We start from the raw sequence: 18,058 nt of genomic DNA, 5'->3' as shown, positions 1-18,058 counted from the left end.
TTAAAAAGCTTTAACCGGGGGTGTGATTAATTGGAAGTTCTATCCTTGTTGGAATCTTCTCAAGTGTAGTGTAAAGAGGTTGTTGTTTTCACTTAGTTAACCCTTACTGAGTAAAGAAAAGTCAAGTGACTGAACTGAATCTTATCCACAAATCCTAGTCCTTTCCCTTGGGAAGGTCTAGCGTTAGTAGATACAGAATTAGCTAACAATGTCCAATTTAACTAAGCACTTGAGCATTCCAACTCAAGTGTCTCCTCTTAATCAACCCCCATGTCAAGTGGAAAATCTACTCCATTGACATGGATGCCAATTTCACATAATAAATGACTAAATAAATACTTGAAGATAATCAAACAAATAATGAGGTAAATAGAAAAATACTCTTTGCATTAATAATGTCATAAAAGCTTTTCAATTGTAACTCTGAATAAGGATTAAATATATAAAAGAGTAGAGATGATAATTGAAATAAAATTGGAAGCAATTAAATAAACAATAAAATTTAAATGGAAAAACATTATGGAATAACTGAAAATATAAGAATCCTAATTTAAAGGAACATTGAACTTGGAATCTGAGAAGAAGTTGAAATTCTAATCCTAAAACCTAAGAGAGAGGAGAGAGCCTCTCTCTCTAAAAACTACATCTAAAACCTAAAATTATGTATATTGAATCTGTTGTTCTGCGTCTTCTTTGATTCCTCCATTCTCTGGCTTATATTCTGAGTTTCTGGCTTGGATTTAGGGCGAAAAAGGGTCCAGAAATCGCCGGGGGCGTTTTCTGCAGATTCTTGTACGTGCCGTCTGTCACGCGTTCGCGTGGTCTGGAGTTTTCCTTGTCACGTGTACGCGTCAGTCACGCGTACGCATCATTTGCGTTCTGCTCAAGGCACGCGTCTGCGTCGTCCACGCGTACGCGTCGCTGCCATTTTCTTCAAAACTCCATTTTTGTGCTTTCCTTCTATTTTTGTATGTTTCCTTTCTGTCCTCTAAACCATTCATGCCCTATGGAACCTAAAAATACTTAACACACAAATCACGGCATCGAATGGTAATAAAGGATAATCAAAATTAATATTTTTGAAGCATAGGAAACATGTTTTTCACATATATTATAAAATAAGGAAGGAATAGTAAAACCATGCAATTTACATGAATAAGTGGGTGAAGAATTGATAGAAACACTTAAATTGAGCACAAAATGAATCATAAAATATGGGTTTATCACACGCGTCACCCACGCATATATGTGAGAAGGAGATTTACCAACGACGCGCACGCGTCACCCACGCGCACACGTGATGACGAATTTCGTAATGTGACGTGTACGCGTGACCCATGCGTACGCGTGACAAGCAGCACGTGACCAACTTAAGGGCAAAATGCTGGGGGCGATTTCTGAGCTAAAGGAGGCCCAAATCTAACTCATTTCTGATGCTTTTGGACCCAAGGATTGCAAGGGAATGGGGGGAGCAATTAGAATATTAGAGTTTTCATCATGTTGTAGGTTAGAATTCTAGAGAGAGAAACTCTCTCTTCTCTCTAGAATTTAGGGTAGTTTAGGTTAAATTTTCTTAGATCCAACTTTTAATTCTTATTTTTATTTCAATTCCCTTTATATTTTAGTGTTCTATTGTCTTAGTCTTCTTGGTTTTTCTTGTTAATTTCTTATTTGCTCTCTTTTATGTTTATGAACCCTTGTTGATTTCAATTCCTTTTAATGTAATTTTATGTTTTCATGTCCTTTTATGTTGATCTTAGTTACTATTGTAGATTTCTTGTTTATGTTATTTATGGTTTTCATTAATTCTTACAATTTATGATGTTTACTTTTATTGCACTCTAGGTATTTAATAAAATATTTTCACTAGTTTTAGAGTAGTTTTCTTTACTCTTGGCCTAGGCTAAGGGAATTGAGTGATCTTGAGTCATTAGGTCTCATTGAATTGGTGATTTGAGAACCCTTAGTGGTCAATTTGATAACCATTGACGCTAACCTACTACTAAGTCAATTAGCAGCTAGGTTAGGACTTATGGATTGATGTTGATCAAGCCTATTTGACGTACTTCAAGCATAGAAGTAGACTTGATGGGTTGGTCCCTCATAATTGTCAATGCGTGATTGTAGACAAGGATGGTGATCTCAATTCCTATGCCTAGCCAAGAGTTCTTTCCCTTTCTTTATTAGTTCTTGTCATTTACTTTCTAGTTATTTACTTTTCTTGTCAATCACCAAATCAAACCCCCTCGCCCCTTCATATCCAATAATTGATCACTTCATTGCAATTCCTTGTAAGACGACCCAAAGTTTGAATACTTCAGTTTATTTTTATTAGGGTTTGTACTTGTGACAACCAAATATTAAAACTTTGATTGAGTATTATTTGTTGGTTGGGAACTATACTATCAACGGAATTATTTGTGTGAAATTCCTAACTGACGGTAATACTCTTTCAAGTTTTTGGCTCCGTTGCCGGGGAATTGCAATGGTGTTATGTTATTGGCTATTGTATATATGTTGATATTGTGAATATATTTTTTTGTTAGTTTTTGCTTGCTTTAGGAGTTATTTTTTATTAGTTCTTATTAGTATTTGTTTTTATTTTCTCTTGTCACCATGAATTCTCATCACTTTGGCTATGAGTTTGGTTACAATTATATTGTAGGAAATGAAAGCTTCAATGAGGAACCACATTGTGGGAATGGATATCAATTTAGGGAGGAACCACATGTTTATGGTCAACCTTCATGGCAACAACCTCCTCCAATCTCTCATGACTACAATCTACCCCGTAATATACATAATTATGAACCAATCCCTCAACATTGTTGTCAACCTCACTCACAAGCCTCATACCACCATTCACCTCCATATGATCCTAACCTATATCCACCAGACCAACAACCATATGAATCATACCTAGAACTACCACATTTCCAACACCAATATTCCCAAGAACCACCATTTCCATATACAACACCTCAATACTTTCACCAATTTGAACCACCTTCCAACTATGATACTTTTCCTCCAAATAATGAACCCTCTCTTCCACCACCATCTTCATTGGACGAATTTCTCAAACCCCAAATGCAAGAGCAACAAGAGCTTCTAGCTAGGTGTCAAAAGTAAGAAGAAGAGCAAAAGATGTTAGGGGAATGCGTGGCTAGCTTGACCGAAGTGATGAACCACGTGGTATCATTGTGCTCAAGTATCCAAGACACTCCCATTCTTAAATGTGGAGGATTAATTGAGGAGCACAATGAGAAGGAGAATTTGGAGCTTCAAGGGGAAGAAGAGGAGTTGAGACAAGAAGTGCAACAAAAGGAGGAAGTAGAGATAATTGAACAAAAGGAAGTGGTTGAAGATTTAGGAGATGTTGAGTGCGAAGAGGGATCTCAAGTTGAAGAGCCTTCTTCCATGGAGTGTGAAATTGGTGTTGAGGAGGATAGTGCACAACCTCCAAGGCATGTTGTGATTGAAGAAATAGAAAAAGTGGGGCAAGCACTAAGTTCCCCTATCTATGATGATTCTGCATCAACATATGATCCTTTTGAGCTTGATGGATCTTTCCCCATTGAACTTGGAATTGATGTTGAGGTAGATTTCACTCAACTTTCTATTTATGACTTGAGTGATGGGGAAGAGCTTGAAGAGATTGGTGAAGAAGAATGTGAACTTGAGGAAAGCTTGGTAAGAGGTAGAGCTTGAGGAACCTTACCAAGTGGTGGAAGCCTCTAGAAGAGGATGGACGGGGGTGGAATTCACCTTGTCAAGATCATTGGAAACTTCTCTACCTAAGTTACCATCTAATCCTTCATTTGAGTGGGTAAAACTTCTAACTCTTAGCTTTATTATCCCACTTGAATTTGGCTTGCTTGAAACGGATGGCCAACTTAGGGCGCTTTGTGGAATGAGGCGTAAGAGGAGGATGTTTAGTGGTTGGTGTTGTAAATCTAGGCTCATTATGGTTGAAGCTTCAAGGAGTAGATTTAAGGGTTGGACTTGTGCTCAATTGGATGGGTCTAGGAGGATAGTTTGGTACTCTAATGAGAATTCTATGTGCTTACCACCCGGAGAAAATTACCATGATCAATTAGAAGACAGGTGTGAAAATAAGATATGGGATCCTGTATCACAATATGAAGGCCAATTTTGGGAGCTCATATCTTGGGAAGAACTTCACCCAAGCTTGGTGAAGTCGGTTGGAAATTCTGACAACCGTTTGAGGAGCAAGCATCCTTGGGAGTTCAAGGATGAGTACAAGCACAAGCCACCTTGACAAGGAGCCTCCCAAGTATTTTTAATCAATGAATGAATTGAGTTGCCATTGTTAGGTAGTTTTCTTCTTTTCATACTTTTGCATACCTTGCTTTGATTGATAGATTGCTTGTTAAATTCATGTTTTGATTTAGAATACTTGTTTTTGAATCGCATTTTGCTTGAAGTGCAAGTTTTGTTTGTTTTGTCTTTGAACATTTTTTTCAAAAACCAAAAAGATATTTTTTTTAAATTTGAATTTTGGTTTCTTTAGAATGTTTATAGGTTAGGAGAGTACCCTGTTTCTATTTTATGCTTTTATGAAAAAAAAAGAAAAGAGAAAAGGGTCACCCCATGTGTAAGCGTGGATGACGCGTACGCGTCACTGGTAATTATCGCATACCCACGCACGAGCGTGAGCGATGCGTACGCATCAAAAAGCTTATGTTGGGACTCCTGGTACAAAAACCAGAGAGTTGTGCTAGAGTGGTACTGTTTTAGTGCGAATAGCACAATTTAGCTCCACGCGTACGCGTGGTCGATGATGCGTGAGCATCTTTCCTATCTTTTCCTAGTTAATTTGCATTTAATTTGTTGAGTTTAATCAAGAATTAATTATCTTTTAGTCACTATGGATGCTATTTTGAGTCTTGTGCAATTCTGTTTATTTTAGGTAGCATTCGGTTGGATTTGATGGAGCTTCCGCAGAAAAAGAGAAGAATGCTATATAGGGCAGGAATGACTTAGAGGATGGAGAGGAAGCTTGCACAAATGGAATCAGCACAAAGAATTAAAGGAGATGACAGCGAGGAGCGACGCGTGCGCGTGATTTGGAGCTTTCCATGGTGACGCGTGCGCGTGACACGCGAAGAAGACCATTGACGCGTACGCGTGACATGCGCCATGTGTAGAAAACGCTGATTGCTGTAATTAATTCGAATTTAAACTTTAATTTTTATAAATAGGAAAAGATATTATTTTAGTTTTAGAAAATAGAATTTAAAATTAATTAGGATTAGATATAAAAGAGAAAAGAAACTTTTCTTTGAAGGGGGGAACATTAGTTAACTTTTCATTCCACCTCAGCCCAATTTACAATCCTTATTTTCTCTCTGAACCATGAGCAACTAAACCTCCACTGTTAAGGTTAGGAGCTCTTTCTTTTGTATGAATTGATACTATTATTTTTCTATTTTAATTCATGTACTGATTTATATTTCAAGAATTGTTTTCGTACTTTATCTTATGAATTTGGGTGGAACGGAAGTATGACCCTCTTGCTAATTGAGTTCTTGTATAACTTGGAAAAGCTCTTTACTTGAACAACAGCTTGAAAACAATTTCTCCTAAATTCTAATTATCTGGACTTAATGGGATACATGACATATAATCCTCTTATATTTGGGTAATTAGGATTTTTGTGGCATATAAACTAGAATTGAACTTCACCCTCTAATTAGAATTAATTGACCAAGAAATTGGCGATTGATGAATTTTAGAGGAGACTAGAAAGGTCTAAGGAATTAGGGTCTAGTCACATATAGTTTGCCATGAATTAAATCTTGCATGATTAAAATAGTTAGTAATAAAAGTCAATGCGGAAAATGGATAACTCTGAAGCCTTAACTGTTTCTCCATATTTTATTCCCAACTTATTTATTTGCCTGTCTTCTGTTTAATACTTTTTGAACTCTCAAATACTATTTTCTGTTATTCTAACTAAGTAAATCATTTAATCATTGTTGCTTAGTCCATTAATCCTCGTGGGTTCGACCCTCACTCACCTGAGGTATTACTTGGTACGACCCGGTGCACTTGCCGATTAGTTTGTGGTTATAAATTCCGCACCAGTCGACGCTTACGCGTCACTTCCCCTTTTGGCTGTTCGCGCGGGCGCATCGCCCATGCGCATGCGTCGCCTTCGTGCCTCAGCTGCCTTGTTTTTATTTTGTTCCTTTCTTCTCTTCTCTTCTCTTCTCACCTTTCGTAACTCTTCTTTCTTACTTCTTTTTATTTCTTCTTCTCCCTCTTTTTAAGTTTCTAATTCTCCTTTTTCCTTATTTTTCATTTTCTTTTGTTTGTTGCATTTGCATACTTTTATTCATTACATTTTAACTTTGTTGCTTGTCCTTATTTTCTTTCTTAAGTTTGTTATTTTCACATTGGTGTTGACTTCTCTTACTCAACTGTTGAATATTTCTTGGATCATTTTTGTGCTTTTTGACTTGTTTGATATTGTTGGGTGATGAAATTTCTAAGTCAGTGCTTAACCTTTGATGATTCTTGCATCCCTTGTGCATTGATATGAATTTGCATGTCTTTCATGACCCACTCTTTCTTGTTTGAACTTGATGCTCAACATGCTCTTCATGTCATTTACTTGTGCTTTTGACTTTACTCTTGCATCAAGTAGTAGTTGATGTGTCGTGGCTTACATTGCTTTCTCACTTACATGTGTAGCTACCATGTAGTTGAGAACCTTACTCTTATTCGGAATTAGCCCCCGCCTATGTTCTATTTGCTTTAATATCTTGTTGTAGGCTTAATTTTCTTTCTTTTTCTCTCCCTTTAGGCCGGCCACCAAAAGAGGAAAGGAAAAGCTTCTAAATGGGGCAACAAACAAGTCTCTCCGCACAACCTTTTGAAGGAGCTCATCAGTTGTAGCAACCCATCCACCCTGCTCTTCTTTGCATGCACCGAGGATGGTGCAAATTTCTAAGTGTGGGGAGGTCGTCCGACCGACCTCCGTGGGTAACCACTTCCTTTTTCAACACCAATTCTTAATTTTCTTTGTTAGTTATTGCATTGCATGATAGGTTGCATGTTAGTTAGAATTTGTACATATTTTACCACTTCTTTTTATGTTAGGACTACTTGGTTAGAGTGATGATTTCTCTTCCAAGAAAACTGTTTTAGGGCACCCTACCAATTTGAAAATTTTTTTGTTGAACTTGCTTGAAGAATTTATTTTGGAACATGGTTTTGAGCTAAGAACACAAGCATGTGAGTTTTGAGCCCGATTGTGTGGTTGCATCTTATAACCACTATTTTCCATTTTTGTGTGTATTGTTTTCTTTCTATAATTGTAATATTTGATTTGTTTGATTCTTTATGTCCATTATTTCGTGTATGAATGCATTTATATGATTGATGCCGTCATTTTATTTAGCTCACTTACCCAAATAGCCTACCTTTCATCAACCATTATTAGTCAATTTTGAGCCTATTTAATCCCTTTTGTTCTTAATTTTAGCACATTACTATCCCTAAGTGAAAAATAATAAATGTCCCTTAATTTAGATCTTTGATTAGTTTAGGCTAGTGAGGGTGTGTATCATTTGAGTATGGGAAACTTGGGAACATTTGTTGAGGTAAAAGTGTATTTTGTATTTTTGCTGAAAATCATGGGAATTGGGTACATGCTCATGCATTAAATATGTAAAACCATATGCATTGATACGTTTGTATATACTTTAGTAAAAAAATGATAATATATATATATATAAAAGAAAAAGAAAAGTAATAAAAAGGGGACAAAAATACCCCAAAGTAAAGTAATAATAAGCAATGCATATGGAATGTGAATTAAAGAAAATACAAGAGTATGTGAAAAAGTGGGAATCATGGGTAGCTAGGTATTGTATTAGAATTGTATAGGTTGTTATATGTGTTTGGTGAGAGCTTAGGTTAATCAAAGATTCAATTTCAAGCTCACTTAACTATATGCATCCCTATCTTTACCCTAGCCCCATTGCAACCTATGAATAAGCCCTCATGATAAATGTACACATGCATTAAATAATTGTTGATTGTTAGATAAAAAACAAATTTTGGAAAGCATGATTAGAAGAAAATTGAGTGAATCAACCTCATACACTTGAGCGACTAGAGAGGATACACTTCCGGTGAGGGTTTGATGCTCAATTCCTTGTTTCCGGCTTTCATGAGCTTTTTTCTTGCAAGTCTATTTGAACTTCATTTTGATATTTGAATTGGTAGGATTCATGAATAATCATACTACTTAGCCCTGCATGTTCATATATGTTCTTGGAGAATTGATTTACTTTTAACCAAGTAGGTAGAAGCATTGTGCATTTAGGTGCATTCATATAGATAGGTGCATATAGTTTATTTGCATTGAATAAATGTTCATACCCCTTTTCTTGTCTTTCTTGGTTTAGCATGAGAACATACTTAGCTTAAGTGTGGGGAGGTTTGATAAACCCCAATTTTGTGGTTTATCTTGTGTTAAATTCGGCGAATTTTATCATATTTTTCCACATTTATTCAATGAAATAGCATGGTTTTGTGAATTTCTCCTAATTTGTGCTTAAGAGTAAAAAACATGTTTTTTAGGCCTTCAAATCGCTAATTTTAATTCACTTTAATTCCATTCGATACCTTGGTATGTTTGTTAAGTGATTTCAGGATTAGAAGGCAAAGATTGGGTTGAAGGAATGAAGAAAAAGCATGAAAAATGGGAGAATTCATGAAGAAATGAGGGTTTGCTGAACTCAAGGCTATGCGCACGTGTCACCCATGCGTACGCGTGAGAAGAAGATTCGCCAGCGACGCGCACGCGTCACCCACGCGCACGCGTGAAGACGAATTTCGCAATGTGACGTGTACGCGTGACCCATGCGTACGCATGACAAGCAGCACGTGACCAACTTAAGGGCAAAACGCTGGGGGCGATTTCTGAGCTGAAGGAGGCCCAAATCCAACTCATTTCTGATGCTTTTGGACCCAAGGATTTCAAGGGAATGAGGGGAGCAATTAGAATATTAGAGTTTTCATCATGTTGTAGGTTAGAATTCTAAAGAGAGAAGCTCTCTCTTCTCTCTAGAATTTAGGGTAGTTTAGATTAAATTTCCTTAGATCCAACTTTAAATTTTTGTTTTTATTTCAATTCTCTTTATATTTTAATGTTCTATTATCTTAATCTTCTTAGTTTTTCTTGTTAATTTCTTATTTGCTCTCTTTTATGTTTATGAACCCTTGTTGATTTCAATTCCTTTTAATACAATTTTATGTTTCCATGTCCTTTTATGTTAATCTTAGTTACTATTGTAAATTTCTTGTGTATGTTAGTTATATGTTTCATTAATTCTTGCAATTTATGATGTTTCTTTTATTGCACTCTAGGTGTTTGATGAAATATTTTCACTAGTTTTAGAGTAGTTTTCTTTACTTTTGGCCTTGCTAAGGGAATTGAGTGACCTTGAGTTATTGGGTCTCATTGAATTGGTGATTTGAGAACCCTTAATGGTCAATTCGATAACTATTGACGCTAACCTACTACTAAGTCAATTAGTAGCTAGGTTAGGACTTATGGATTGATGTTGATCAAGCTTATTTGACTTACTTCAAGCATAGAAGTAGACTTGATGGGTTGGTCCCTCATAATTGTCAGTGCATGGTTTATAGACAAGGATGGTGATCTCAATTCCTATGCCTAGCCAAGAGTTCTTTCCCTTTCTTTACTAGTTCTTGTCATTTACTTTCTAGTTATTTACTTTTCTTGTCAATCACCAAATCAAACCCCCTCGCCCCTTCATAGCCAATAATTGATCGCTTCATTGTAATTCCTTGTGAGACGACCTGAGGTTTGAATACTTTGGTTTATTCTCATTGGAGTTTGTACTTGTGACAACTAAACATTAAAACTTTGATTGAGTATTATTTGTTGGTTGGGAACTATACTATCAACGGAATTATTTGTGTGAAATTCCTAACCGACGGTAATACTCTTTCACTCCGACCTTACTTCCAGGCTCACACTATAAATGTCTGAACTAATCAACCCATGAAGCACATCTTACAAAAAATAGACATAGTAGGAAGGATGCTACAATGGGCTTGAAATTCTCCGAGTTTGATTTGAAATGCGATGCTTGGACAACAATCTAGTCCCAGTATCTCGCTGACTTCGTGGCCGAATACACTGAAAGTCAGAAAAGTCCGACAACTTGGAGCTTATATATAAACGGGTCATCCAATAAAATCGGGAGCGGAGCAAGTGCAATCATGGAAAATGAGCAAGAAACTCGGATAGAACTTTCACTAAGGTTCGAATTTTCTGCTTCCATTAACGAAACAGAATATGCATGAAGCCTTGCTTGATGGCTTGAAGCTGGCTAGAGAAGCTGGGACAGAAAGGCTGATAGTGTTTAGTGACTCCCAAGTAGTAACTTCACAAATTAATGGCACTTATCAAGCCAAAGATCCCAATATGAAGAAGTACTTAGAGGAAGCACGAGAACAACTAGCACAATTTTCGGAAAGAGAGGCCCGACACATAGCTCGAAAATCCAATGCCTGAGCAGATGCCCTCTCCAAGTTTGCCAGCACTAAGCCATGGGGCAACAATAGAAGTCTCATCCAGGAAACTTCCACTCATCGTCAGTGTCAAAAGGAGATGATAGCTCAGACATAATGGCTATATTCAACAAAAATTTAGGATGGATGACTCCCATAGACAACTATCTTAAATTTAATATCATTTCTGAAGGTGAAAAATAAGCACGAAGACTCATAAGGAAACACAAAATTATACCTTGGTCCACAACATTCTATACAAAAGATGGATATCAATACCTCTATTAAAGTGCGTCCCGACCACTAATACCAAGAGGTCCTAGAGGAAGTACACAATGACATATATGGAAACCACTTAGGAGCCCGATCACTAGCCAAGAAGGTGATCCAAGCCAGCTTCTTTTGGCTGACTTTGCAAAGAGAAGCGGTCGAGTTCATCAAAAAATGCCCGCCTTGCCAGAAGCACGCTAACCTCCATATCGCACCTCCCAAAGAGCTTATTAGCATCACCTCAACATGGCCATTCGCAAAATGGGATCTCGATCTTCTCGGACCATTCCCTCAAGCTCTAGGACAAGTAAAATACCTCATAGTAGAAATTGACTATTTTACTAAATGGATTGAGGCGAAACCATTAGCGACCATCACAGCCCAGCAAAGTCAGAAATTTCTCTACAAAAATATTGTCACAAGGTTTGGATTTTCACACTCCATCACCACAGACAATGGAACTCAATTTACCGACTCGACCTTCAGGAACTTGGTGGTCAGCCTCAAGATAAAGCACCAATTCACATCGGTAGAATACCCTTAGGTCAATGGATAAGCTGAAGTTGCAAATAAAGTTATATTGGCTAGGTTGAAGCGCCGACTACAAGAGACAAAGGGAGCGTGGGTAGACGAGCTTCCTTAGGTCTTATGGACATATCGGACAACTTCTCATTCCATAATAGGGGAATTGCCTTTTCGACTTGCTTATGGCGTAGAAGCCATGAGTCACGTAGAGATCGCCGAAGAATCTCCAAGGGTTATATTTTATAATTGAAGGGGTCAATATCCAAGCACAAAAGGAAGAACTCGACCTCTTTTCCGAAGTCTGAGAACAAGCCCAGATCAAAGAAGAAGCACTAAGGCAAAGAATGGCTCTAATGTACAATTAGAAGGTAATCAAAAGAAGCTTTACCACGAACGATCTTATACTGATCTAAAATGACATCAGGATACAGATGTCGAGTGATGGAAAGCTACTTGCAAATTGGAAAGGACCTTGTAAGATTGTTGAAGTCTTAGGGAAAAGGTACTACAAAAGTGTCCGACTTACAAGGGAAGAAACTCCCAAGGTCGTGGCACGCATGTAATTTGAAGAAGTACTATAGTTATGAAGCGCACCTTGTTTCCTGGTGTACTCTTTTTCCCGACTTCATGATTTTCTCCCAAAAAGGGTTTTTTCTTAAAGGGGTTTTAACGAGGTACTATTACAAGGGCTAAGGGTAGACAAAAATCCTTAGTAGCAAATTTATGTAAGATATTTTTCATTTATCAATGATAAATTCACTTTTTCTTTAAAGTTTCCTACACAAATGCATTAATTCGAAAAACTGCAAAAATCATTGGCTGACCTAGAATGGTCGGCAAGATGAAGTGACGAGGTACAAGTTAATGTAAGAAGTTATATAAGCAATTCATAAAACCGACCACAAAATTAAGTCGAAACAAAACAAAATGTAGAAGTAACTTGGTAAAGTCCGATTACACGAAGTCGGGACTTATAAAGGGAAAACACTATCGTGCACCAGCATCGCTTTTAAACTTAGCGAAAAAAACAACATTAAAAGTTGTCGAGGCGCAATCTTCAACTAAACAGCTGTATAGACTAAAAGTCAATTCAAAAGAAAGCAATAACTTAAGACCTAAAATCATTATCAAAATGAAGAAAGGTTTTTTTGCAGAGATTCTAAAGTTGTTTAAAAACCACAAATAAAGCAAAATAAAAATTTTCCAAAACTAACTACCGAGACCCACAGGTCGGGCCATACACATAAGAAAATTATAAAGGATAGAGCTCCTCGCCAGTAATAACATCCTGAGGCTGGGAAGAAGAGGACAAGATCGAATCAGAGGGAGGAGGCCATTCCTTAGGCGGGGATTGGGTAGCCTCATCATCCATTTGGATAAACCTCTGAGAAGCCACCTCAGACTGGGGACTCGAAGCCTTAAGGTTGGGAATAAGAGCACCCTCGTTCTCCTCGGGGGGAGGGGCAGGAACTATCTTCCCATCTACCACAATATTATTAGCAGAGATCGGGAAAAGGTCAATCTCAGGAGTAAGAATTTGAAATTGAGCCTTCAGATTCTCCACTAGCTCGTCCATCCCCTTAGCAACACTATTCTCCAAATACTTATAATTATCCCTTGCCTTAGCAATCTCGTCCACCAAGTCCAGCCTTTCTCCGAAGATTCTGGTGTAACTCTGCTCAGCTTTCTTCTTTAAGCCCTCAGCTATAGCCAAAGCCGCCTCGGTCTGCTTAATCTTTTTCCAGACTTTGGACAGATCGGACACTAGGGTCTCCTTCTCAGCCTCCAACTCTTTTTTCATTTCCCTCAAAGATGCTGCCTCAACTTGCAAGTTAGCTAGGGTGCTCTGAGTGGCACCTAAAGGGGTCTTCTTCAGCTCCTTCAACAAGGCTGTGTAGAGCCCGGCCGTCCAAACCCCTCTTCGGGCCATGACCTGGAGGTAAGATTCTATAGCAACATCATCCATATTTATGATACTGTGAGGAAGGATGTGCTTTTTACTCCAAGCTAAGGCATCAAAACCCTGTTCATAGATGTCCGAGCTCGACGTCTTGCGCTTCTTGGTGGTTGGCTCAGGATTTGAAGAGAGTGGATAGTTTACTTGTTTTAAAAGAGGAGGTACTTGTTTCTCTGGGTTGGGAGAGATCGGTCAAGGACCTGGGTCGGGTGTAATTTTCACGGAAGCAGAGGCGCCTGAGTCCGACTTGGAGGGCGAGGCCACCCCCCGGTCTCTTGTAGTTGAAGATTGCGAGCGAGTCCATAATGTTTTCATCGCGGCCGACTTAGGAGTCCTTTTTTCTGCACGACATCAAGAAATCAAAACAAAGTTAGAAATGAAATGTAGGAGTAACAATACCTCAAACGAAAATAGAAAGAAGGCTACCTAGCTCGGATTGGAGTTGGCTGGGGTTCCTTAGAAATTTCTTAGTATCCAAATAAGGAGCACGGCCCCAACACTCCTGGAACAGGGCAACTACACTCTCTTCGAGCTTGTCTAAATCGTCCAAATTGTACTTAACTATTAACAATTTCTCTTCATAGTATAAAGGAAAATGGAGTTCATCATTCTCATCAAAGAAGAAAGGTCAGGCATTATCAACAGCTTGGATTTTGAAGAAATAATTCTTAAAAATCATGGAAAGACTCGTCAAAGATGGCAGAAACCTTTCTCCCCTGTACAGCCCAAAAAGAGACCTAGTCTTATTTCTTGGAACTAAAAGCCTTGGTAAGAACAAAAAGATAGAAGAAGACCTTCAGAGAAGGTCGGACACCAAGCTCTCGACACAAAAGCTGGTATATTTTCAAAAAACCCCAAGAATTTTGATGCAGTTGGGTAGGAGCGACATTGCAAGTCTAAAGGACATCAATTTCAAAAACGGAAAAAAGGAGGCTGACATCTAGCTTAGTAAAAAAGCAATCATAGACATAAAAGAAGTGAAGCTCCGACTTATCAAGTCGGGAGAAGTATACCCTCTCCTCGGGATCAAAAACAATTATCTCATAATTTCTCTCATCCTTCTGATTTACACACAACCTAAGATGTCTACGAAATTGTTCAGCATATTCTCTATCAATTCAGAGACGGGAGTAAGGATAGTTATATCTACCCAAGTCAGGTTGGATGGAACTTTGGTTGACATATTGTGAATTACAGATCGAGATATAATCACATAAAAGCTATACCTACAAATACAACAAGCAAATTGTCAAAAAAGAACTCAGACACCAATCAAAGGAAATTGGGTCATCATCAACAATTTGAAAAGGTACGAAATCAAAAATTTCTTACACACAAAATACCACAACATACTTCCAAATACAGAAATGGTGTCACTCCCAACCACTTTAAAGTAACCCCATTTGGGGGCAAACACAGCTACGAAATTGAAAACGCGAAGGGCACAATTGAATGGCGAAAACACAAAAGGTCGTCCTCTCGAAAAATGCAAACCAAATCTTGTAAAGCTTCGATATGAAGGAATCTTGAACTGGGAATGGTTACATGAAAGGAGTTCAAAGAAAGTGAAAGAAAGAGAGAAAGCAAACATTTTAGAAACGAAAAAAAAGGAAGAGAAAAAAAGTGAAGAATTTATAATATACAAGGAACAAAAGGGACATTTATGCACCCCTCTTTAAAAGTCACACAAATCCCCAAGAAACTGCCGCATAACGACGCTACATAATTAAGGAAAGCAACATTTCAAAAATTTTGAAACACGTCGAGTACCTGGCTTCTGGAAGGCGACGTACTCGACGAAGGAAGCTGGGGACACAAATACTCGAGCCTGACCTTATGAAGGTTCGGACTCAAGTAAAGGCATTGTTCATACCCTGACCCAAAAATATAAAGTCAGGCCCAATAAGAAAAAAGGCCTACCCAAAAAGGATGTCCACTTCTACTTGCCCGACCTATCAAGAGGTCAAGTACGACAAAGGAGGTTTAGCCCACTTATCTGAATAAGTAACTATCTCCCTAAATCTCTTCTACTATCTCTACTATGTAGAAGATAGATCTCAACAAACTCCCAAGATAAAGGGAACTGTTATCCACTAACAAAGGTGGAACTACTTCAAAAAGGTAGTTATCTATTCTGCTATAAATACACTGACACTTCTCAGGTATATTCAAGTCCCAATCTGCTAAAAACCTACTTAAATTCCTTGCTAACTTAAACATCGGAGTTTCTTACAGGTACTACTCCCACCTCTTCACAAGGAACTCGGACGGCGACATTTCAGCACCAGTACAAGTCGAACGTTGCCTCAAAAAAAATCTGCACCTCACATTCAGGCCCAAATTAGCGTTTCAAGTAATCCCTAGAACATGTACTTTTGTTCATTTACTTTTAAAAAAAAAAAACAGAAAAAAATTGAGGCCGACCACTAAACTACACGTGAAGTATGATTTTCTTTTGGTACTGGAACAGGCCAAAGCCCAAAACAGAAAATAATAGCTACATGTGTCCAAAGCAAAGGACATAGTGTTGTTAAGCCCAACATGAGGCCCAGTCTAACATGGACTTAGCGGATTCAAATCTAAAGAGCTCATTGCTCAAAAAAGAAATTTCTAGAAAGCTCGAGGTGTTTGGAGGCAATGGTGGATATTTACGGTCTCATCATTGGCGTCAACCCTTTGAAGATGAAGAAATTGCAGCAGTCATGGAGGCAGCGCAGGGGGTTGAAGTGGAAGCTCGAAATATGTTTGTTATTGTCGTTTCTCCTTTTCCTTTTTTTCCTTGTGTCCAGCTGTTCCTCTGTGTTGTGAGTTGGGCAGGTGCCTAGCCCATGACAACGACAAAAACAAAAAAAAACAAAAAAATTCAGTGGCGCCTAACTGCCATTCAAACCTTACGAGTAACTACCATTCTTCTTCTTCTTCTGACTAAAACGGCAGAAGCAGAAGAACCACAATGCACTCTCCCTTTCTCACTGCAACTCATCCGCCATGCTCAAAGGCAAGCTCAAGCTTCCACGTCCACTTCCAAGTCCCGACCAGCTTGGCAGCTTGATTGCTGGAGGATCAGAATCCGAAGAGTTCGAGTTTGGCGAAGAGCTGGAACCGATTCATCCAGCTGCATTACGGTTGCACAGAGAGAGTGATGATGCTGATGAAGCTATAGATAACGATGATGACGGTGGTGGTGGTGGTAATGGCATGGACCATAAAACCCGGCAGAGGCCGCGTAAGGACACCATTAATCCGGTTTCCGTGTTGAAGTCCACTTCAGAGGAAGAGAAAAGATCTGATTTAGAACATGAGGTCACACGTGATTTTCAACTTTTTTTTTATGGGTTTAATTTATGAAATTATTATGTCACGAACGGAGTAATATTTGAAAATTAAATGTGAAATTCTTTTCGATGCATGATTTAAGTTGTTAAAACCTAATCATTTTCAATTTTCGAATCCTTTTGCTATTAATAAGTGTTAAATGTTCATCAATCGTTGTTCAATTATTTGAATTCTTTGTTATGTAGCTTTCTCAAAGGGAGATTAATTTGGAGAAGTTGCAAAGAATTGCTAGCACTGGTAGTCCTGATGGAGGAGGTTTGCGTGCAATAGCGTGGAAGGTAATTCAGCGTATTTGCTTGATGCAAGTATCAGACTATCAGTAGGCCAGTAGCTTTGATTTTCACGCAAACCTAAATCTTAGAAGAATTTATCTTGTCAATTTTTAGCTGATACGAATTTTTAACACTGTTACGCTAAATTTGTATCTTAATGAGAATATCAAATGCTTTAATTTTAATATTTAGATAAGTAACACCAATCTAGGGGGAAAATTTTATCTATATATGTTTTGGCATACAAGCAGAGCTAATTGTCCTGCTATGATTCAACATATCCAGCTTCTCTTGGGTTACTTACCTTCATCTCAGGACCTGTGGGAGAAGGAATTGAAAGAGAATAGACAAAAGTATTCTAATCTGAAAGAGGAACTTCTCCTGAATCCAGTAAGATGCTTCAAATTTGTAATTCTTAACATAAGCAGTTTATATTCATATTAACTATTAGTTTTACTGCGAAATGTGATATGTATTTTAGCTCGTCTTTTCATTGATTGTTTTATTGTTGAATCTAAGACAGTCAGAACATATCTGGAGGGAAGGCAAAGAATTAAGTTCCGCGAACCAGCACAAGGAAGGTGACAGTGATGGCCTGTTAAGGCGACATGAAATTTCTCAGGAAGATCACCCTTTGAGCCTGGGCAAGGCTAGTCTTTGGAGTCAGTATTTTAAGGTAATTTTCTCCATTTCAAAATTTTTGGATAGAGAAGTCAATATTCTAATTACTGTAAGTTCGTATATTCTAGTACACGGAGACAATAGAACAGATTAATAGAGATCTGCAGCGGACACATCCAGATATACCATTCTTTTCAGGGGAGTCATCATTTAGTCTTAAAAATAGGGTAATTTAATCTCAAAATAGAATGCTAGTTCTCTTTATAATTCGGTTTCACCGTGAAGTAATACTTTTCAGTGTTAGGGTGTTCGTAACTGATTGAAGTTTTTCATTTTTTCTTTGACCATAGGAAGCAATGAAGAATATCCTTCTCCTGTTTGCAAAATTAAATCCTGTAATTTGTTATGTGCAAGGCATGAACGAAGTCTTGGCACCAATATACTATGTATTTACTATTGACACTCACAAGCAAAATGCTGTAAGCACTTTCTTTACTTT

The 18,058-nt window shown here is 38.0% G+C and overlaps 1 protein-coding gene across 1 annotated transcript in view; it reads left to right on the top strand.

The window, feature by feature from the left end:
- Positions 15,822–18,058, top strand: part of LOC107633072 (TBC1 domain family member 13-like) — a 5,026-nt gene continuing 2,789 nt past the window's right edge. Inside the window, exons 1-6 of the mRNA XM_021117278.1 lie at positions 15,822–16,633; positions 16,852–16,944; positions 17,224–17,328; positions 17,462–17,614; positions 17,688–17,786; positions 17,910–18,050. Of these exons, the coding sequence (XP_020972937.1) occupies positions 16,319–16,633; positions 16,852–16,944; positions 17,224–17,328; positions 17,462–17,614; positions 17,688–17,786; positions 17,910–18,050 (906 nt within the window). The 5' untranslated portion in view covers positions 15,822–16,318. The remainder of the gene's footprint in view (positions 16,634–16,851; positions 16,945–17,223; positions 17,329–17,461; positions 17,615–17,687; positions 17,787–17,909; positions 18,051–18,058) is intronic.

This window comes from Arachis ipaensis, chromosome B03 (genome assembly GCF_000816755.2).
Source record: "Arachis ipaensis cultivar K30076 chromosome B03, Araip1.1, whole genome shotgun sequence".
Classification (NCBI taxonomy): Eukaryota; Viridiplantae; Streptophyta; class Magnoliopsida; order Fabales; family Fabaceae; genus Arachis; species Arachis ipaensis.
This window is presented reverse-complemented; position numbering and strand designations above follow the sequence as displayed.